This window comes from Triticum aestivum, chromosome 1D, assembly GCF_018294505.1.
Source record: "Triticum aestivum cultivar Chinese Spring chromosome 1D, IWGSC CS RefSeq v2.1, whole genome shotgun sequence".
NCBI classification, from domain to species: Eukaryota; Viridiplantae; Streptophyta; class Magnoliopsida; order Poales; family Poaceae; genus Triticum; species Triticum aestivum.
This window is the reverse complement of record NC_057796.1, coordinates 142,104,120-142,126,541: the sequence shown is the minus strand read 5'-3', so window position 1 is coordinate 142,126,541 and position 22,422 is coordinate 142,104,120. Positions and strand designations below refer to the sequence as shown.

The following is a 22,422-nucleotide window of genomic DNA, read 5'->3' as shown; positions in this document are numbered from 1 at the left end:
CCGACTTCATCATATAACGGTTCACCATACGTGCATGCTACGGGAATCACAAACTTTAACACAAGTATTTCTCCAATTCATAATTACTCACTAGCATGACTCTAATATCACCATCTCTATATCTCAAAACGATCATAAGGAATCAAACTTCTAATAGTATTCAATGCACTTTATATGAAAGTTTTTATTGTACCCCTCTTGGATGTCTATCATATTAGGACTAAATTCATAAACAAAGAAAATTACCATGATGTTTAGATACTCTCAAAATAATATAAGTGAAGCATGAGAGTTCAACAATTTCTACAAAATAAAACCACCATCGTGGTCTAAAAAGATATAAGTGAAGCACTAGAGCAAAATTGCCTAGCTCAAAAGATATAAGTGAAGCACATAGTGTATTCTAATAAATCACGATTCATGCGTGTCCCTCTCAAAAGGTGTGTACAGCAAGGATGATTGTGGCAAACTAAAAAGTAAAGACGCATATCATACAAGACACTCCAAGAAAAACACATATCATGTGGTGAATAAAAATATAGCCTCAAGTAAAGTTACCGATAGACAAAGACGAAAGGGGGGATGCCTTCTGGGGCATCCCCCAGGCACGCCCAGGTAGGTTGAGCCCACCTCGGTGACCTCCCGCACCGCCTTTTCACCCTACAAATTCCCAAATATTCCAAAAACCCCGAATATTACCCTAGACCAGAAGTTCCGCCGCCGCAAGCCTCTGTAGCCACGAAAAACCAATCTAGACTCCATTCTGGCACTCCGCCGGAGGGGGAAATTATCACCGGTGGCCATCTTCATCATCCCGGCGGCCACCATGATGAGGAGGGAGTAGTCCACCCTCGGGGCTGAGGGTTTGTACTAGTAGCTATGTATTTAATCTCTCTCTCTCTCTCTCGTGTTCTTTATTTGGCATGATTTTGATGTATCGCGAGATTTGTTAATATAGTTGGATCATATGGTGTTTCTCCCTCTCTGTCTTGTTGTGATGAATTGAGTTTTCCCTTTGAGATTTTGTTTTATCGGATTGAATACTTTTATGGATTTGAGAGCACTTGATATATGTCTTGCATATGAATACCCGTGGTGACAATGGGGTATTATATTGATCCACTTAATATATGTTTTGGCACTCAACTCGCGGATTCCCGAGGTGACATTGGGGTAATCTATGCATAGGGGTTGATGCATGTTTTCGTCCTTGTTTTTCTGGTAGAAAGCTTAGGGCACTCTTTGAGGTTCTTTGTGTTGGATTGAGTATTATGAATCTGAAATTGTTTGATACAAATCGTATAATCAACTCACGGATGCTCGCAGTGACATAGGAGAATCTAGGTGACATTACAGTTGGTTGATGTGTGTCATATGGTGTTATTTTACTATGACCTCTTGGTTAGATCTATCTGAAAGAATTGCTTGGTGTTATTTTAGTACAAACTCTAGGATAGATTGATCGGAAAGAACAGCTTTGAGGTGGTTTCATACCCTACAAACAATTTCTTCTTATGTTCTCCGCTAGATAAGAACTTCGGAGTGATTCTTCATCACATGTTGAGGGATGGTTATATGATCCAATTAGATTAACACTGTTGAGATATTGCACTAGCGAAAGTACGGACCCTAGGCCTCATTTTCAAGCATTGCATTGTGCTCCATTTTATCAATTGCTACCTTTTTTTATTGTTCTTATTACAAAAATCAATATCTACTATCATTACTACACTTGTATCACCATCTCTTTGCCGAACTAGTGCACCTATACAATTTAGCATTGTATTTGGTGTGTTGGGGACACAAGAGACTTTTTATTATTTGGTTGCGGGGTTGTTTGAGAGACCATCTTCATCCTACACCTCCCACGGATTGATAAACCGTAGGTCATCCGCTTGAGGCCCAACACGAGTCTACAAGAACAAGTTGTGTAGTAGACATCAAGCTCTTTTCTAGTGCCGTTGCCGAGGGGGGTGAGTGCTTTAAGGTATATCTTTAGGTCTTGCAACTGAATCTTTTAGTTTCTTGTTTTATCACTAGTTTGGTTTATAAAATAAAACTAAAATGGAATTGAGGTTGCCATATTGTTCATCTTTATAATGTCTTTCGTGAAAATGATGGAAAGGAAAATTGTGCTCAATTGATAGAGGAAGAATTCTATAAAATGTTTGACAAAAACTCTTTGAATGATGAGCATGATTGCAATGTTGGTGGTATGAACAGTTTGAATACCCATGATGCTAACAATATGCAAAGCCATAAGCTTGGGGATGCTATATTTGATGAAGATGATTTTTTTAGTCCCCCAAGTTTTGATGCGAAAATTTATTATGATGGTAGCATGCCTCCTATTTTATGATGATTACATTGATGAAAGTGGGTTTGGAAGAGTGTCAAATTTATGTAAGAATGATCCCATTATTTTGGAGGGTGTTGAATCTTATTGGAATAATTATGAAAGTGGATTTGGAGAGATCTTGACTTTATTTAGTGATGAATCCACTATTTCGGAAGAGGTTTCAATTGATTATGATAACAAAGTTGCTATCTATGATGATTATGGTGATGACATGTATGTTATATTGAATAATGATAACCATGAAACTTGTCATCATGATTTTAATTTTCAATCACATGATAGTTATTTTGTTGAGTTTGCTCCCACTACTATTGATGAGAATAAATTTGCTTATGTGGGGAGTAACAAAATTTGTATGCTTATGCATCATGAAAATAGTGATTTATGTGATAGTTATATTGTTGAATTCATTCATGATGCTACTAAAAATTATTATGAGAGAGGAACATATGCTTCTACATATTTCAATAATATCAAGTTTCCTCTCTATGTGTTGAAAATCTTGAAGTTTTGCTTGTTTTGCCTTCCTATGCTAGTTGATTCTTATTCCCATAAATTGTTTGCTCACAAAATACCTATGCATAGGAAGTATGTTAGACTTAAATGTGCTAGTCATATGCTTCATGATGCTCCCATTATGTTTCAATCTTTATCTTTTATGTGAGCATCATTAAAATCATCATGCCTAGCTAAAAAGGCATTAAAGAAAATCGCTTGCTGGGAGACAACCCAACACTTTTAACTAATATTTTTGTGTGTTCACATGATTAGGCTACTGTAGTAATCATGTTTTATAGCTTTTGTTTCAATAAAGTGCCAAGTAAAGCCTTTGGGGTAGTGTGGATGATAGTTGACTTGATTCTGTGCAAAAACAGAAACATTTGCACTCAGTCTAGAAATTTTAAAAATTCACTGGAACATGCTTTTGATCTGACTTTATTGCAGGTGATTTATATACAAATTTTCTACGTTTTCCTAATTTTTCAGAATTTTTGGAGTAGTAGAAGTATGGTAGTTGTCCAGATCATTACAGACTGTTCTGTTTTTGACAGATTCCGTTTTCAATGCATAGTTTCCTTGTTTTCTAGTTTCTATGGCGTATATTTCTCAATATAAATTGTGGAAATGATATGGTACAGTAGGCATTGTGTCACAACAATTATGAATTTTGTATTTGACAGTAGCAAAAGTTAATGGTTTGCTCTTTATCATACTAACCTATCTCACGAAGTTCCGTTAAGTTTTGTGTGATTGAAGCTTTCAAGTTTTGGGTGACATATCGATATGAGGAGAATAAGGAGTGACAAGAAACTAAGCTTGGGGATGCCCAAGGCACCCCCAATGTAATATTCAAGGAAGATCCAAGCAACTAAGCTTGGGGATGCCCCGGAAGGCATCCCCTCTTTCGTCTCCAACATTATCGGTAACCTCACTTGGAGCTATGTTTTGATTCGTCACATGATATGTGTTTTGCTTGGAGCGTCATTTTATTTTATTAAGATTTTCTTTCTGTTATTTAGAGTAATGTTTTGCATCTTTTACTTCAATAAAAATGTCAAGGATAGCCTTTACCATGCTTATTTTGCAAGTCTATTTGTTGTTGTTTCAAAACAGAAAGTTTACCGCTGTTGCAAACATTCCTGAGAAAAGTCAGAATGTGATAAAATGTTGAAACTTTTTGCACAATAAGCTATGACAAATTTTCTACAGTGTGGTAAATTTAAGAATTTTTGGAGTTACAGAAGTATGAATCCTTTTGCATTCTTTACAGACTTTCCTGTTTAGACAACTTGTTGTTATGTTTTCATTGTTTGCATATGTTTGCTTGTTTAATGATTCTATTTGAGGATAGGAGTATTAAATACGCAAAGGCATTTAGTATGCAATGTTAAATAATAATTTTAGTGATTTCCTACAGTAGAGAATGATAAGGTTTTTGCATTGATTTATACTAACTTATCTCACGAATTCTTGTTGAGTTTTGTGTGGATGAAGTTTTTAAGATTTAGGGAACCCCTGATATAAAAGGAATGAAGAATACACAAGAGCTCAAGCTTGGGGATGCCGAAGGTATCCCAAGTTAATATTTCAAGAAGTCTAAAGAATCTAAGCTTGGGAATGCCCGGTAGGCATCCCACCTTTCTCCATCAACAATTATCAGTTAGTATCGGTTGAGCCTAAGTTTTTGCTTCTTCACTTGATATGTGCAATTCTTGGAACGTCATTTAGTTTTTGTTTTTCTTGTTGTTTTAATAAAATACTTATATCTGAAAGTTTTTAAATAAGAGAGAGTTCTCAAATGGCTACCCATTTATTTAACTACTCGTTTGATCTTCACTTATATCTTTTTGGAGTAGTTTGGTATTTACTCTTGTGCTTCACTTATATTATTTTGAGAGAAGAAAACATTATGCTCATGTTCTTCACTTAAATTTTCTTGAGCTTGTCAAAAGCAATTGCAACTTATGAAATTAGTCCCAAAGTGACAGATATTCAAGAGGGATATAATGAAAACTTTCATGAAGATCATTGGACAAAATAAACTTGATTCTTTGTAATAGTTTTGCGATATGGAGATAATAATATGTGAGTCATGTTGGTGAGTAATTATGCTTTAGTAAGAATATTGGTGTTAAGGTTTGTGATTCCCTATGCAAGCACGAAAGTCAATAGTTATGCAATGAAATTATATCCTACTTGTGTGCATTATTCGGTGTTCGTTATGCTTAATGCTCACTTATGTGATTTTTTTTGCTTCTTGGTCGGTTGCTTCTCAATCTTTTTGTTAGCCTCGACTTGTACTAAGTAGAAATACTACTTGTGCATCCAAAATCTTTAAAACCAGTTTTCCACATGAGTCCATCATACCTACCTATATGCGGTAATTCCTTGCCGTTCTGAGCAAATTTTTATGTGCCATCTCTAATTTTCAAAATAATTTTCCTTTTTGTGTGCTCATACCACTCATGAAGCGGCAGGGAGTGGCCAATATTTTCCATGCTAGATGTGTTATTCTCAAGATGAGTGTTTATTCACTTGTCATTGCACGAGAGTGCGGCTGTAATAGGGATGCCCAGTCCCAAAATGAAAAAAAATTACTTTTTGTTGTCAAATAATAAATTTCTTGGAAAGTGTCGGTATGGAAGGCACCCATGGATACGACTAGCCATGGATTGTGAAAGAATGGTGGAAAAAGGAATAAAATGTATTTTCTATTTGGGAACCGCCTATGATATATCTAGCATGGAAAGTGTTGGGAATTACTCGGTCGTTTTCGTTGACGGGAAAAGTATGCCTCTCAAAAGTTTTTATCTCTCAATTTAAGCTTTGAGCTGCGGCACCTCTACAAATACCTACTTCCCTCTGCGAAGGGCCTATCTATTTACTTTATGCAATTTTTATTTTTTATTTGAGTCTCCATCTTCTCTTATAAAGCACCAACTAAGGGGCACTATGATCATACTTGAGCATTGGATGTAGCTAATATGCGAGTGTGTTTCATGAATGGATCAATGATTGAGCATGATGGGCTAGGGATAACTTTCTTTAGTGTTGATATTTTGAAAGATATAGTTGCTTGTTGATATGCTTAAGTATTGAAATCTTCCTGTCAAAACTGGACTATTGCCTTGAACCATATAAAAGTCCAAATATCCATGCTACAAAAGAAAAGAATATGTGATGAACATGTTAGGCAGCATAATTCTGTTTTTATCATTTACCTACTCGAGGACGAGTAGGAATTAAGCTTGGGGATGCTGATACGTTTCCAACGTATCTATAATTTTTGCTTGTTCCGTGCTGTTATATTATCATTCTTGGATGTTTTAGAATCTTTTCATAGCAACTTTATATCATTTTTTGGGACTAACCTATTGACATAGTGCCCAGTGCTAGTTGCTTTTTTTGCTTGTTTTTTACTTCGCAGAATATCGGTACCAAACGGAGTCCAAACGCAGCGAAACTTTTGGAGATTTGTTTTGGACCAGAAGACATACAGTGGGCCAAAGAAGTACCAGAGGGGAGCTCCGAGGGAAGCACAACCCACCAGGGTGCGCCCAGGTGGGTTGTGCCCACCTCGGTGACCTCCCGCACCGCCTCTTTGCCCTATAAATTCCCAAATATTCCAAAACCCCCGAATATAACCCTAGATCAGAAGTTCCGCTGCCGCTAGCCTTTGTGGCCACGAAAAAGCAATCTAGACCCCGTACCGGCACTCCGTCAGAGGGGGAAATCATCACCGATGGCCATCTTCATCATCCCGACGGCCACCATGATGAGGAGGGAGTAGTCCACCCTCGGGGCTGAGGGTTTCTACCAGTAGCTATGTGTTTAATCTCTCTCTCTCTCGTGTTCTTGATTTGGCACGATCTTGATGTATCGTGAGCTTTGTTAATATAGTTGGATCATATGGTGTTTCTCCCTCTCTATCTTGTTGTGATGAATTAAGTTTTCCCTTTGAGATTTTGCTTTATCGAATTGAATACTTTTATGGATTTGAGAGCACTTGATATATGTCTTGCATATGAATACCCGTGGTGACAATGCGGTATTATATTGATCCACTTGATATATGTTTTGGCACTCAACTCGCGGATTCTCGAGGTGACATTGGGGTAATCTATGCATAGGGGTTGATGCACGTTTCGTCCTTGTTTCTCTGGTAGAAATCTTGGGGCACTCTTTGAGGTTCTTTGTGTTGGATTGAGTATTATGAATCTGAAATTGCTTGATGCATATCGTATAATCAACTCACGGATACTCGCGGTGACATTGGAGAATCTAGGTCACATTAGAGTTGGTTGATGTGTATCATATGGTGTTATTTTAGTACGAACTCTTGGTTAGATCAATCGGAAAGAGTAGCTTGGTGTTTTTTTAGTACGAACTCTAGGATAGATTGATCGGAAAGAATAGCTTTGAGGTGGTTTCGTACCCTACAAACAATTTCTTCTTATGTTCTCCGCTAGATAAGAACTTTGGAGTGATTCTTCATCACACGTTGAGGGATGGTTATATGATCCAATTAGATTAGCATTGTTGAGAGATTGCACTAGCGAAAGTACGGACCCTATGCCTCACTTTCAAGCATTGCTATATCGTTTGTGCTCCATTTTATCAATTTCTACCTTGTTGTTTTTTATTGTTCTTATTACAAAAATCAATATCTACTGTCATTACTACACTTGTATCACCATCTCTTCGCCGAACTAGTGCACCTATACAATTTAGCATTGTATTTGGTGTGTTGGGGACACAAGAGACTTTTTATTATTTGGTTGCAGGGTTGTTTGAGAGAGACCATCTTCATCCTACGCCTCCCACAGATTGATAAACCTTAGGTCATCCACTTGAGGGAAATTTGCTACTGTCCTACAAAACTCTACGCTTGGAGGCCCAACACGAGTCTACAAGAACAAGTTGTGTAGTAGACATCAGGGTGGAGTAATAGTAGTAGATGCAGGCAGGAGTCAGTCTACTTGTCACGGACGTGATGCCTATATTCATGATCATTGCCTTAGATATTGTCATAACTATGCCCTTTTCTATCAATTGCTCAACAGTAATTTGTTTACCCACCGTATGCTTTCTTCAAGAGAGAAGCCTCTAGTGAAACCTATGGCCCGCGGGTCTATTTTCCATCATATATTTTCAGATCTATAAAATAAAAACCCAAAAATACCTTGCTGCAATTTATTTATATTTTCTTTATTTTGCCTTTTACTTATCTTTTATATCTATCTCTATTAGATCTCACTCTTGTTCGTGACCGTGAAGGGATTAACAACCCCTTTTTCATGTTGTGTGCAAGTGTTTGTTAGTTTGTGCAGGTGTATCCATTGGGGACTTGCTTCTGCCTCCTACTGGATTGATACCTTGGTTCTTAACTGAGGAAAATACTTATCTCTACTTTGCTGCATCACCCTTTCCTCTTCAAGGGAAAAATCAACGCAAGCTCAAGAAGTAGCAGAAATCCCAACACAGTTCACAAGTAGCAAGATGCCTGTAAGGTTAGTAGCTAAAATTTGATAATACTTTTATCACCCAGAGGATATGGAGCTATAAGGAAATCATACACCTCTTCTTCTTCAACGTATCTGGGAATATTAGTGTCCAAATTTGCAAATTCAATATCAAGGCTATTATCATCTATAAGACTTTGCAATTTACTCTCCAAAGGAGGTTTATGGAGAGCCCACAGAAAATCAGCCCATACATCATCAAGATCAATTTCATAATATGCAAGTTAGGGTTTGTCCAATATAGAAAAATCCACAGGTAAAGAGGAGTAATCAGGCGTCATGGTGGTTGCATCACTCTTGATAACTGTCTTAATGCAAGCAACCCACCCTCCTTTTGTGCTATCTCATCCCTAAGATGAATGACAATTGGTGTTTCATCAAAGGGAGTCATCGGAGGCACATCAGGAACAATGCCAATATCTGGTTCATCTCTAACAATAAACTTTGAAACATCAGCCCTCACTATATCCTTCGGTGGAGAACAATCAAGCATCCTTTCAATAGGTTCCATGAAAGCTCTAATATAACGTAGATATGATAAATGGTCATCGAGTTGGGCATTAATGGTGTCTAGAAATTTACCATGATTGGTAGCAGTTTTTGGAAGGCGGTCGTTCCCTCCTTCATCTCCATGTTCCTTCTCAAGCTTATCTCCTAGACACACTTCTTGGAAAGTGGTTCCCTGGATTTTCTCCCGTCGCTCGATTATATCCTCGGAATCTTTTATGAGGTTATGTTCCTGCAACATAGAGGCTTGGGAAGCGCCGGTTCGCTTCTCGTAATCTTTAATAAAAAAGGGTATTATGGAGATTGTTAGTAATACACCATTTATGAATACTCTCCAATAAACCCATATGTTTCAAGACCCATTCATGTTGTAGAGAGAGCTCCTTCACCCTATTCATCACTTCTAATGTTCTGTAAACGAGAATTAGTTCCTCGACATATTCAACACATTCAGATGGAAGGCATTTATGGTTGTATGATGCTATAAAAGGGATAGGGTGGAATTTGCAGTTGCAGGTCATATGGAAAATGGAGTTACAAACAAGATAACATAAGTATAGCTTCAGCGATAATATCCAATGCCTCCAATTTTTCACCCACTTCAATACCTTAAGTTAAATGTCTGTGTTGAGCGTAAATTGTTCCTCTCTCTTCGATTTGTTTCATTGCAGCCATCCTAGTGCCTGCAGAATACATCTCAAAGCAATTTTTTGGTATTTTCAGTTAAATAGAAACAAACATAAATAAACTATATGTGAGCGGGGTAAGTAATAACCAAGCTCTATGCTACCCGGAAACGGCGCCAGACAATGCTTGATGACCTGCAAGTGCACAGGGTTGTTGTAGCACTTTCGTGATAAGTGAAGTGTCGAACCCACAGGGAGGAAATAGTAAGGAATTACAAACCCTGCAACTACGCTATCACTTACGTAGTAACGTACGCACCCAAACCGTAGTTTGAAAATAGCCTATTACAGTAGGTTGCTAGGAAGACAAATAAAAAGGGTGGTGTTTACTAAAGTACAAACAAGAAATAAAAGGCAGAAAAATAAGAGACTAAACTACATGAAACGGTGCTTGAGTTGTAAACATTCTCGAGGGAATTGGAGCCATCACCACAAGTATGATGCCGGCAACACATGATAAACATAGCTATCTATTTGTATCACTAAGGCACTTGTATATGATCTCTCATGGGCAGAGCCAATAAAATACGCATCCCCAATCCGGTTACCGCGTACACTCATGCCACCACTGTGCTTCCCCACTCCGGTTATCACAACGGTAATTAAGGGGAGTGAACGCGCCATGGTCACGGCCGCTGGAGCACAACACATCAAGGGATAAAGTGGACCAACTAATGAGGAGCAAGATCCCCAAGACGCACAGAGCAACATCAGCTTGATAGAGAAGCAAACCTCCAACACAAAGGCCACATCTTGGCGGAGATGACACACTGGCTTGCTGGAACACATACGATGGCATAAAAAGCCAACCACAGGACGGCATGGAAGACACACGGGGGCTACGGGAGGCCAGTTCCCATGAGGTGATGACGAAAACAGGAAGAACCAAAGTTGAGGATGTTGCTGGTATGAATGACGCCTCGCCAGTGACGACTCCGTAGGTGGCGGCGACGAACGGAAACTAGGGTTCGTTCGGTGTCATACCATGTTCAAATATCGTGCAAGACAGAGTGTTGGCTGAACACAGATTCTGTATTGAGAGGAAGGACAAGTAAGAGGGTAACATGGGCCTAGGCCTTACACGATTCTCCACCGTTTCAAGAGTTCAAGGCAGCTGGACCAAGTTGTGGAAGACTTTGGTCGCTTCGAAGCTTAAAGTTTTCCTATAGCGGATGGCTCAATGCTCGCTACCAACCTCAGATTTGCTATGTCACTGCAACATGTCGTCTAATTCTAGATGTGCAATCTGCGGAGATGAAGATTCCTGGATGCGTTCGCTGCTCCACTGCATTATGGTGCGGTGCGTATGGGCGCTTTCCGGCCAAGAGCTACTGGAACACATGCTAGCAACATCCGAATCTAATGCACAGAGCTGGCTCTTTGTGATGAAGGACTCGTTCTCACATGTAGATTTTATGAAACTCACTGTCACATTATGGGCAATATGGTCAGTGCAGCGCAAGCTAATCCATGAAGGAGAACACCAAAGTCCTTTGTCTACTCACTTATTTATCAACAGGTTTTTGAAGGATTTGGAGCTGGCCTCGCCTATACAGGCAACCCGGGTTCAACGACCGACATCAATCCAGCAGGTTCGCAGGTTCGAACGTGGATTCCTCCTCCACATGAATGCTGCAAACTAAATGTAGATGTCGCTGTATGCAAGAATGCGCAAGTTGGGGCGGTCAGTGCGGTCTGCCGAAACAAACATGTAACTTACCTTGGTTCCTCAGCGCTAAAATTCCATGGATTGACTTATCCGAATATACTTGAAGCTCTGGTATGCAGAGAAGGATTAACACTAGCAAAAGATTTGGTGATTCAACGTCCACGTGTGGCCTCGGACTGCAACAATGTTGTCAGCGACATCAACACAAGTACTCTGGGGATCATCGCTCCTATGGTGAAGGAGATTAATGAGACCGCTGAAGATTTTTAATTATGTTCTTATGTCCATGAAGGCCGTCTGACCAATATGGATGCACATCACCTAGCTAGACATGCTTTACATTTAGATGAGGAACGCCACGTGTGGCTTTTACACCCTTTTGATATATGCGCAGTAATTCCTGTAAAAGTTTTAGTTGAGCAATAAAGTAAACCATGTTTCTCCTCAAAAAAAAAAACCTCCAGCGTAGAGCGCCGAACCTATATGATACCTTATGTGTACAGCCATTTACATTTCGGTGGCATCTACACATCTCCATACACACCACATACGTGCTGTCAGAAAAATAACCATGACACATTCCACCTTGGGTATATTCAACCAACCAAACACATGCATCCAGAACCGTTTCATTATACTTCACTTGATGCCTCCAACTCGAACGGGACCTACAGAACGCTTTGCAGCATATATCAACACAAAAAACTTACTGCGCATATGTATCGGCCACTAGGAACACACTAGCAAAACCCCCCTGTCGCCGCGCACATAATGTTTCACACACCTCACGAAAACCAGAAGGCCAAAGCAATCGCATGCTAGCTAGTAGAATGCTAGCTGGTGGTCTCGAAGTGGCAGAGCCTGTTCGCCGCCAGCTTGGTCCGGTACGCCGAGGCCTTGTACTCCCGCCATGTGAACTCCCTGTACCGGCTGCGCCCGCCTTCCCCGACGAGCTGCGGCAGCGGCGCCAGCGTCTCCCGCGGCGGCGGGCCGCCGAAGAAGATCACCGACACCCGCGGCCGGGCGCTGTTCACCATCACCCGGTGCCTCACGCTCCGGAACCTCCCGTTCGTCAGTACCTGCGCGTACGTTTACTCGTATCATCAGAAAACGAAACGAATCATCGAACAAACGAGGCATATGGAACAGCTAGCTGGGATTTACACATGAGAACGAAACAAAAGGCTTTGCCATCTATGATCTTTTTTTTCTTCTTCTCAAAGTTTGTATACCCTAGAGCAACTCCAGCAGAGAAACCATATCTTCTGGATCATCTGAAAAAGGCCACTCTAGCAGAGTTGTCATCCCGCTCTTGATCACCACAATTTTGAAAGAGCGTTCCGAAACGAATCCGCAAGGTTCTATATTTGACGTTTGTGGGGGGTATTTGGAGCCCGCCCCATCCAGAAAACGGCTTCACAATTGGCAGTGTCAACTCTATGTGCCGCCATCATCATGGTCATCATTGTACTATGCGCCCTGAGATTTCACGTGTAGGCAAGCTTGCCGTGTGTCCGTACAATTACCGGTGTCAACTCTCCGTGCCGCCACCATCATTGTACTATTATCTGTAGTGAGAATTAATCGTGTAGGGTTGCTAGCTGTATGCTTTACATGCTATGGTATTGAATAATGGCTTTCAGATTCCCCTGTTCGACAAAACTGACTAGGCATGGACATCATGGTTCCCTGTAAGGCCGGGATTTCCATGTGGAAATGGAGAAATGACACTTTGACACCCACACGATCCACTACAGTAGCACGGCCCCGTCCCATCCCAATGGACAGCTGAACATCGTGCTAAGCAATTTCTTATTTTATTACTCTATATATCTAAAAAATACTAGCAATGCTGAGAAATATGGCGTGGACCCAAACACAGGGAGGGAGCTAAGAATTATGGTGTAGTACCTGCAAGGCGTCGCCAACGTTGACGAAGAAGGAAGTGTGGTCCGGCGGCACAGAGACCCAGGCGCCGTCGCGCAGCGCGATCTCGAGGCCGGAGGTGGCGTTGGAGCGGAGCACGGAGATGATCTGGGGGTCGGTGTGCTCGCCGAACCCGGTGACCCTGCCGCCACCGCCGTGCTGCTGCAGGAGCTTCAGCTCGGGGCGCGGCGGGTAGTGGTTCACCCGCAGCATCGAGTCGCTTTCCTTGTGCAGGACCAGCCTCGTGAACGCGTCCCTGTCGTCCATGCCCAGGCCCTCCGCCATCAGCTCTAGCACCTGGCAGGTCATCCTCCTCACGACCTCCGTGTACTCGTTCAGAAGGTCGCTGCAGACACAAGAAAAAAAAATCAACTCGTGTCAGCGTCTGTGACTCAGTGCAACATGATTTGACCTTTGCTCCAAAGACAGGATTTAATTAATTTTGCTACAAGCTGGATATATATAGTATAACACGTTTTGTATAACATAAACGTTTTGCATACGGCGTCACATTGTAATTAACTTGTAGCCCAACATTATTATAACAGATGTCGCTGGCACTTCTTCTCGACGTTTGGGTGCCATGTCATGCCATGCCGTGCGAGCGATAGCAGTGGGCACGGGAAAAAGGATCGTCGATGAAGATGGCGGGAAAGGGGTCATTATTCAAGGCCAACTCGACGTAGGCCACGAAACCTGGGGCTGCACACGTGCACGTGCACGCGAGACGGCGAAAAAGAGGAGAAAAGAAAAGAAAGACTCGGTTGATGGAACAACGCGAAAACAAAGCTTCCAACAGTGCCCGGCCGGCAAGCCAGCTCAAAGTTTTATATCATTTCCACTTTTTCAGCACCTTTCTGCAGAATAAAACGTTTTTGGAAGAAAAAAATAAAGAGTGAGAAGTTGGATAAGAACAGTGAGTGAGCGAGCGACTGATGAGCTGCTTAGCAAAGTTGACACGTACGCACGTAACCGGTAATGGCACCGAGATACTACTGCACTAGTATATAATATTATTATATACTACTGCACTAGTATATAATATTATTATATACTAGTGCAGTAGTTGGCAGAGCTAGAAATGCAGATTCTCTACTGTGTTCATGCACGTGTTATTTGCGACGCATCTATTCACTAGCCAGCCAGCCAGCCGCCTTGTGTTCATGAGTTGAAGTAGATCTAATCTTATGAGAGAAACAGAGGGAGGTGAGGTCCATGGGACGAAAAGGCAAAAGGTGAGGAGAGATGGGGAGTGGCTACATTCCAGCTTGCAGAATGACCTGTAGTCTTTGTTTGGTCAGACAATCTCGGCGTAATGACCTGTAAGTCTTTGTTTGGCCAGACGAGTGTTTGACAAAAAACTACCACAATTGGGGTCGGCGTCCCACAGAACTACCACTTTAAAAATTTTGATCGAAAACTACCGATTTTTTTTTAATTTGTCCCTAAAAACTACCAGTTTCAGTTGATGATGGTTTTAGACGATTTAAACAGAAAACTGACAAAACTGGCCCATCCATCAGGGCTGATGTGGCTGAAAAGTCAATGCCAGGGGAGACTCGCCATTGCGCCACCCGCGCTGCAGATCGACGCCGCCGGACCCGTCCCCCCGTCTCGCCGCCGTCCAGGTCGTCCTCGGCCTCCGGCTCACCACCGACTACCTTTCGGAGCGTGACGGGGCCGAAGACCTCCATCCCGTCCCTCCCGCGCGAGATCCCAATCCCGATCCCGATCCCAGCAGCGGCGCCGGGGGCGGGTCAGATCCTACTCATCAGGAGGCCATGCCCCGCGAGCTGGGCAGGAGACCGAGTTGGACGGGAGAGAGGCGGACGGCGAGGCCGCGGGCTAGGGGTTGGCGTGGTGGAGGGTGGAGGAGGAGATCTGAAGCAACCCAACGAACGACGGGGCGGTGGCTGGTTGCGGTCGGGCCGGACCTGACGGAGGGGCGGTGGCTGGTCGCGGTCGGGCCGGACCTGACGGAGGGGCGGTGGCTGGTCGCGGTCGGGCCGGACCTGACGGAGGGTGGAGGACGACCGACAAGCAGCAAGGGCTCGCCGCGATGGAGGACGCCTCGCCGGGCAGCAAGGAGCTGGCGGCCATGGTGGAGGCGGCAACGGCGGCGAGCGTGGAGCTGGACGCGGCACACCGGCTCTTGTTCGCCCGGGAGGCACCCCGTGTGCCCGGGAAGAAGGCCTCCCTTCGAGCTGGAGCTCGTGGTCAGCGGCAAGGAGCAACAGCACCACGGCTCCGGCCTCCCTCTAGCCTCCGGCGATGACCGCCGGGGAGCCGGGATGCACAGAAGCTGTTTGTGAAAATGCCAAAAAAGATGAAGAAAGGAGGAAGAAGAATGATGTGTAGGTCCCACCTGTAATAACGGTCAACTGAACGGTCAACTTGTTTAAATCGTTTAAACTGGCTATTATCTGAAAGTGGTAGTTTTTAGTCACAAAATTAAGAATTTTTGGTAGTTTTCGGTCACTTTTTAAAAAGTAGTAGTTCCGTAGGACCAAAACCCTAAAGTGATAGTTTTTTGTCAAGCACTCTTGGGCAGACACATGTTTTATTGAGCCTGTATTAAGGCAACGGGGACCAGTCCATGATACTGCTCGCTCGCCTCCCTTTTCTCTTTCGTTTCTTTTATATACTACCAACAAAAGCCGTTTCTTTAGAGGCTCTTGGAAATGCTCTTTTACCAACAATCTGCTAACGCGTATTAATCGATTTCCCTCTAATTAGTACTACGTGGTTAATCATCACTACAATAACGTGTCGTAGATAAAAAGATCTTCCTGGTACGTGCACGCTGCAAGCTGGAGTAATTATCAATTCAATTCAAGGGTGCACTCACCGGAAAGAGCAGAGCGACGCCGACGGCACCACCCCTTCGGGCACGGACAATGGCCCGCCGGTCGCCGCGGTGACACCGAGCAGGAGATACTCGACCCACCCGAGGTCGCCGTTGTTGCCTATCCGCTTGCTTGCGTAGCCGAACGGACTGCCCGGCGTCGCGGCCGACATCGCCGCCTCCTTGTCCCGCTGCGAGAGCGCGAAGAAGGCGGCAGCGGCGTTCTCGACGCGCGCCAGGAGCTCTGCCGGCACGCCGTGGCCCGTCACCTTGAAGAACCCGTGCTCCTCGCACGCCGCCGCCACAGCGCGCGCGGCGGCCGCCCGTCCCTCAGAGCCGCGACCCGCCACGGCAAGGTCGACCTCCGGCACGTCGGCCAGCGGCGGCGCCGTCTTGTGCACGGCCGGGAGCGCGATCTGCTCCAGCTCGCCCTTGGCAAGAACCACCATGGTTACAAAGCAGAGGAAGCACAGAGAGCCAAACTAGAGGGTGTCAGTCAGTTTGTGTCCAAGAAACAGAGGAGGAATGGAGAAGGCAGTTAGGTTGACATGGAAGGGAGACGAAGGGTGTGGTCTCTCTTTATATAGGCATGGGGGAGAGGTGGTGCGTGTATCAGCGGTGTATGAGTGCGATGACACCACAACACAATGGGGTCTGACGGTTAGCTGTCTCGGTAGGATACAGTGCACTGTAGCGATATCCTGCAAATCGAATTAATGGGTCTCAATCATGACAGGGTTAATCGACATGATTTTGCAGGGCCGTAGGTGCATCTGGATCGCTATGCATCTCATCTCATCTCATCTTGGCGGCTAGATTCATCTTATATTCTCAAATCAAAAAAGAAAAAGAAAGGGCTGCCAGATTAGAATCTCGGCGCGCAGGAAGACGAGATAATTACGAGTAGGAAACGGAGGACGTGTTTGAGCCTATCTTCTGGATCAACAACCCATGCTTTACACGGCAGATTGTGTCATACATATATGTTCTGGAATATATATACCACTACTAATTCATACATGCACGGACCGAACGAACATGTACGCATGGCAGGCCCCAATTGACAAAACGGAAATATCCCGTACGCATGCGTGGCAACTTATATAAATATCGCAAGAAAACCCTGTCACCTTGCCGCGCTCGGATCTCTCATGGATGACCACTTCCTTCAAAGGACAGGATATTTAGTACTTTCTTCGTTTCTAAATACTCCATAGTTTCTAAATACTCCTTGCATCTACATTCCTGACCACATATGGAGTATTTAGAAACGAAGAAAGTACTAAAAATAAAATCCTTACAAAGACAGGAGTATAAGTCTTTGTAAAGATTTCATTATAAACTACATACAATAAAAAAAATGAATCTACACTCTAAATTGCATCTACATACATATGTATGTGGTTCATAGTTAAATCTCTACAAAAACTTATGTTTAGAAACGGAGGGAGTACATGCTTCGTTTTTCTATGATATCCTCGCCTGTCTGCCTCGACAGGAGGCCGCCGGCCGCGCGGGAGCGGAAGGCCCACGTCGCGCCGCTCGCCGCGTGTCCCCGTCCGCCGAGGGCCGCCGCGCCAGGCCAGCCAACCTCTGTTCCTCTGGGACGCCTCGCCGGTGGACTGTCGATTTGTCCACGCCTTACCGTGGTCCAAACCGTGCATTCAGGTCCGGCGTGGGATGCTGCAAGTTGCATCTTGTGTTTCGGATCGTCACCTCACGATCAAAATTGCATTAGAGCGGCGACGTGTGAAATCAATCCATATACTCCTCGTAACCCTGTTCATTTATAATATATTGGTTATTGAATCACCACTCTAAAATTGATCATCCTACCTAGTCTATATTTCTGATGTATATTTTGATCAATGAATTAGAGTTGTGTCAATCTCTTACTCTTTTAATCATATTATCTTATCCTAAAAAGTAAGATTATTCTCGAGCTTATTAACATATCGGAGATTCGTTATTTTCTAAATATTTTCTTAGAAGTATCACCAGGTTGTCCGCTGACTGTTACGTTGAGTTCATAATCAAATTGATTTCCCGTTCAACCACCCCTTCTTCAAGGATCCGTCCCTAAACTAGTTGGTTGGAAGATAAAAACGTTGCCTAACTTAGAGCATCTACAGTCGGACTTGGCAAATGCGGCCACCTATACTCCCGTGGCCGCATCCAGGCGCGTCCACGGACAGCGTCCGGCGGCCCCTCATATGGGTTGCCGCACATCCAGACACCATAAATGCAGAGCCTCAAATCCATGCAATCCATGCACGTCGATCATACGATACAAATTGTCCGAATTCAACAGTTCAAAACAAACCAAAGCAAATCATAGTTCAACAATCTGAACATGCCGAAATGAAACAAATGTCCGAGCGTGACGGGTGCCTCGCTAGCCGGCCGGATCACTGGCTGGACGCCATCCATGTCACCTACTCTGCCTGCATCCGGGCCGCATGCTCCGCTTGCATCTTTGCCTCATGGTCCGCTGCCGACGCAGCCACCCTCGTCGCCTGGGACTCCCTACGCTCGTTGATCTCCTTCGCCGCAAGCCACTTCTTTGCATGGTCATTCAAGAGGATTTTGTCTACCAACATGATCTCCGCATCCTCTGTGTCCCATGCGAGTTGTATCCTCTCCTTCTCAAACTCAATCTCTCCAAATGTCTTGGCTTTCTTGAGCTCCCATTTGATCGCCACCTCTTACTTCTCCAACTCGGTCTTCTCCCTCTTAATTTCTAGCTTCTTGCGCGGGCTCGGGCGCGGGCGGCGCGAGGAGGATGAATGGTTTGGTGGATTTGGTACAATTTGCGGTGGGGTAGGGTTGTTGGGTCCGACGTGGACCTGGCTGCCCCCATATCGCCCCATATTTGGGCTGGATATGAGGGGTGTCAGTTAGCCAGGCTGTTTGAGGCCCGTTTAAGGAGCCCGTCTGGTTTGAATTTTTGCGACCGAGCAGCGAACGGGTCGTCCGCCCGGGCGTTTGAGGCGGGTTTGGGGCGCCCGAGTGTAGATGCTTTAAGGGCATCTCCAAGGTGGACCAGCATATCGCCCGCATATGTCCGGACCGCGCTATCCGGACCGTGGAAGCCATCCAACATGGGCATGTACCAGTCAGCAGGGTGGTATGGACGTACTTTCTCCCGCAAACTGGAGACAGACGTGGGGGAGCTTTGCGGGAGTCCGAACAGCAGACATGTAGGACTCCGACACCCCGGCCCACCCAAAACCCTTCCCGGACCCTGCGCCTCCGCCCTCCCCATTTACACTCCTTCCTTATTTCTCTCTTGCCTTCGTCGTCGCTCCACCACCCCGGCCGCCACGCCATACCCCTCCCAGAACTCTACATCTCCATCACCTCCAACATTCCAGTCGGGCTCCACCTCGCTTCTGCTCCGACGTCGTTCAACCCCTCTCCTCCGATCGCCACGCCAGGTACCATCCGCTACTACTATACTCACCATGCTCGGCAACTATTCGATGAATTGCCGAAGCTAAAAAAGTTTTCCCTTCTTCTTTCCAGTAATGGATTCTGATTTGGAGTACATATACGAGCACTATGTTGAGTCGTTCGACGAGGGGTACTCGGATGAGACGGTGATGATGCAGGCGCTCCTTGAAGATGCGGAGTGTGTGGAGGAGCATGTTCCCAATTTCAAGGGCTTGATCAAAGGTCATCGAGTGCTCAACGGCAACACGGCGTGACCATTTAACACTGATGGCCGACTACTTCGCCCCCAACGCAATCTTCACTGACCATTTTCGCCGGCGTTTTCGGATGCTAAAATTATCTTCGATCGTTTGTAACATGGCATTCAGTCCTATGATGACCGCGTCGTCTCGAAGAAGGACGCCATGGGAACGATTGGCTTCTCTGGTTATCAGAAGTGCACAACCGCACTACGGGTTCTTGCATATGGCACGGTCGCTGATTCATGGGACGAGTAACTACGGGTGTTTGAGAGCACATGTGGAGATGCCATGGTTAGGTTTGCAATTGCCATGATCGAGGTGTTCGGACCTCAATACCTGAGAGAACCAACTATGGCAGACACCGAGAGGCTCGTGGCAATCTCAGAAGCAAGAGGGTGCCCAGGTTTACTTGGATCTCTTAACTGCATGCATTGGAAATGAAAGAATTGCCCGAAAGCTTTACAAGGGCCATATCAGGGTCATGTTAAGAAGCCCACCATCATTCTTGAAGCAGTTGCATCACATGATCTTTGGATTTTGCACGCTTTTTTGGCATGCCCGGGTCTCATAATGACATCATTGTGCTGCAACGATCACCATTGTTTGCAAGGTTGACTGAAGGAAAAGCTCCTCCTTGCTACTACACTGTCATGAACATGAGTACAGCATGGTCTACTATCTGGTTGACGGTATCTATCCTCCGTGGGCTAGCTTTGTCAGCACCATCTCTAACCCAGTTGACTAGAAAAAGCTCACTTTGCCCAATGACAAGCAACTAGAAAGGATGTTGAGAGGGCATTTGGAGTTCTGCAGGCCCGTTTGGTAGTTGTTCGTGGACCTGCTAAACAATGGGATTCGGAGACCTTGTGGGAGGTGATGACATGTTGTGTGATCATGCACAACATGATCGTCGAGGATGAGGGTGAGGATGCTATCGCAGCTCTATAATTTGAGAGCATGAGTGATTCGATCGAACTTCTAGACTAGAATTCGGCCACATTTGAAGAGTTTATTCAAATGCATCAACAAGTTCAGTATCGAACAACTAACGAGCAGCTGAAGGAAGATCTGATTGAGCATCTATGGGCGATTACAGGGGACAATAATGTTGGGGGTGTAATATTTGAACTTTTTTAAATTTGAACTAGTGTTGCATGCGGCTATTTGAACGTCAGTACTCTATGTATGCGGCTATTTGATCGTGCGGACTTAAATAATTGAGGGAGGCCGGATGTATGCGGGGAGCATTGGATGACGGCCTCCCGCATCTGTGTCCACGGACTGGTCCCCCCTGTCCGTGGACAGATGCCGGAGGAAATTTGTGGGTTGCCCCCCATACATTTCAAACACCTTTTCAACAAACCGGATGAAATTCATGCAAACATGACCATATTTCATATAAACATGCCAGATTTCATTCAAACTGGACAAAAATGTTACATTTTGGACATATTTTTAACTAAAAAGATAAAACTATGTGCACGTACGGTCGCACGGAGCTCCACTCCCACGACACGGATACACTACACTAGTCTACGGCCGGCCGCGGCGGATCCCTTTGTCTTCCCCATGTCCAACAGCCCACTCACCGGACTGCCGGGAGCCCTGGAGGTATATTCTTCCTCCGTATCTTCCTATGTCTGACTGCCTCTCATCGGAGTGGCAAAGTGGGTGCTTCAGCCAGAGGGGAAGGGGCGGCCTCTGCTTCCGTGGAGCCCAGGCGGGGGGCGTTGATAGTTTGCGTAGAAGGATTGGGCAAGTCACCGACTGTGCAAGTTGGCGACGCACCAGCGATGGCCTTCCACCCAAGCGACGACGACCTCCCGTGTTCTACTTTCGCTTGATGTTGGCAGCGGACGCTGACGCGCCCGCCACCGACTCGTCGATCTCTATGCAGTCGGCTTCTTTCTTTGTCGGCAGCGCACAGTTACACGCGCGTTGACGGTGGATGGGGCGGTCGCAGGCACAGGAGGCGTGGTACGGCGTGGCATAGTCCACGGTCGTGACGACGCCCGTGCCGCCGTGCTCCCCACCGTGCCGACCTGGAGCAACGCGCACTCCTCCGCAAGCTGACTTGGAGCAGCGAGTTGTTGAACCTCACGCCGGCTTGGGGCGGCAAGTTGCTCTGTCGAGCTAAGCGGGGGAGGTAGAGCAGCGAGCTGCCTCACTCGTATCCGGCAGGCTTGACGGGCCACCCAGCCGGCTTTTATGCCAGAGAATTGCTCTTCCTGCTTGTTGAATGCCATCGAAAGGGTGAAGAAAATGGTGGAAGGAGGAGATGGGCAGCGCTGGAGTGGTGCGATTCTTGCCCGGCGTCTGGCCTCCTTTAAATAGACGGCGGACGGGAGGAGCTTACCCAACGTTGTGTTTAATGCTGGCCCGCTCGTGAACGGATGTGTAGTCGGAGTAGGTTTCTCGGCTTACACGCGGATTTAGTGTTTGAATGTGGCGAGGAGGCGTGTTCAGCCAGGCGTGCAGTGGACGACGCCCTCGGTAGGCGCGCCGCTTCAATGATGGAGGCAGTGAGAGGTCGTGTCCGTCTTGAACCGTCTTCAATGTGGAGCGGCGCGCTCTACAGCGGCACGAATGCGGGCAACTGGCGCCAGGTAGGAACGCACGCGGGCATGCGAGGAAGGGTTTGGGTGGGCCAGTATGGTCAGAAGCGGGCATGGGTGGTGTCCGGACGCCCGCAAAGCCCCCCAAATTTGTCTC

At 45.3% G+C, this 22,422-nt stretch overlaps 1 protein-coding gene across 1 annotated transcript; it reads right to left on the bottom strand.

Moving 5' to 3' along the window:
* Window positions 1–11,810: 11,810 nt before the first annotated feature.
* Window positions 11,811–16,666, bottom strand: LOC123180778 (gibberellin 2-beta-dioxygenase 3). The gene is made up of 3 exons (XM_044592909.1): window positions 16,019–16,666; window positions 13,156–13,516; window positions 11,811–12,323 (listed from the first exon to the last, which is right to left on the bottom strand). Exons 1-3 carry the CDS (start codon window positions 16,462–16,464, stop codon window positions 12,078–12,080), a joined length of 1,053 nt encoding a protein of 350 aa, XP_044448844.1. The 5' UTR covers window positions 16,465–16,666; the 3' UTR covers window positions 11,811–12,077.
* Window positions 16,667–22,422: the final 5,756 nt, after the last annotated feature.

What these genes read in the sequence shown, in the direction of transcription:
- LOC123180778 (XM_044592909.1), bottom strand. Translation starts at nt 16,464, where the DNA reads ATGGTGGTTCTTGCCAAGGGCGAGCTGGAGCAGATCGCGCTCCCGGCC. An exon ending in GCGTCGCTCTGCTCTTTCCG is followed by an intron (nt 13,517 to 16,018) that starts GTGAGTGCACCC and finishes TTGTGTCTGCAG; the next exon opens with CGACCTTCTGAACGAGTACA. An exon ending in ACGTTGGCGACGCCTTGCAG is followed by an intron (nt 12,324 to 13,155) that starts GTACTACACCAT and finishes ACGTACGCGCAG; the next exon opens with GTACTGACGAACGGGAGGTT.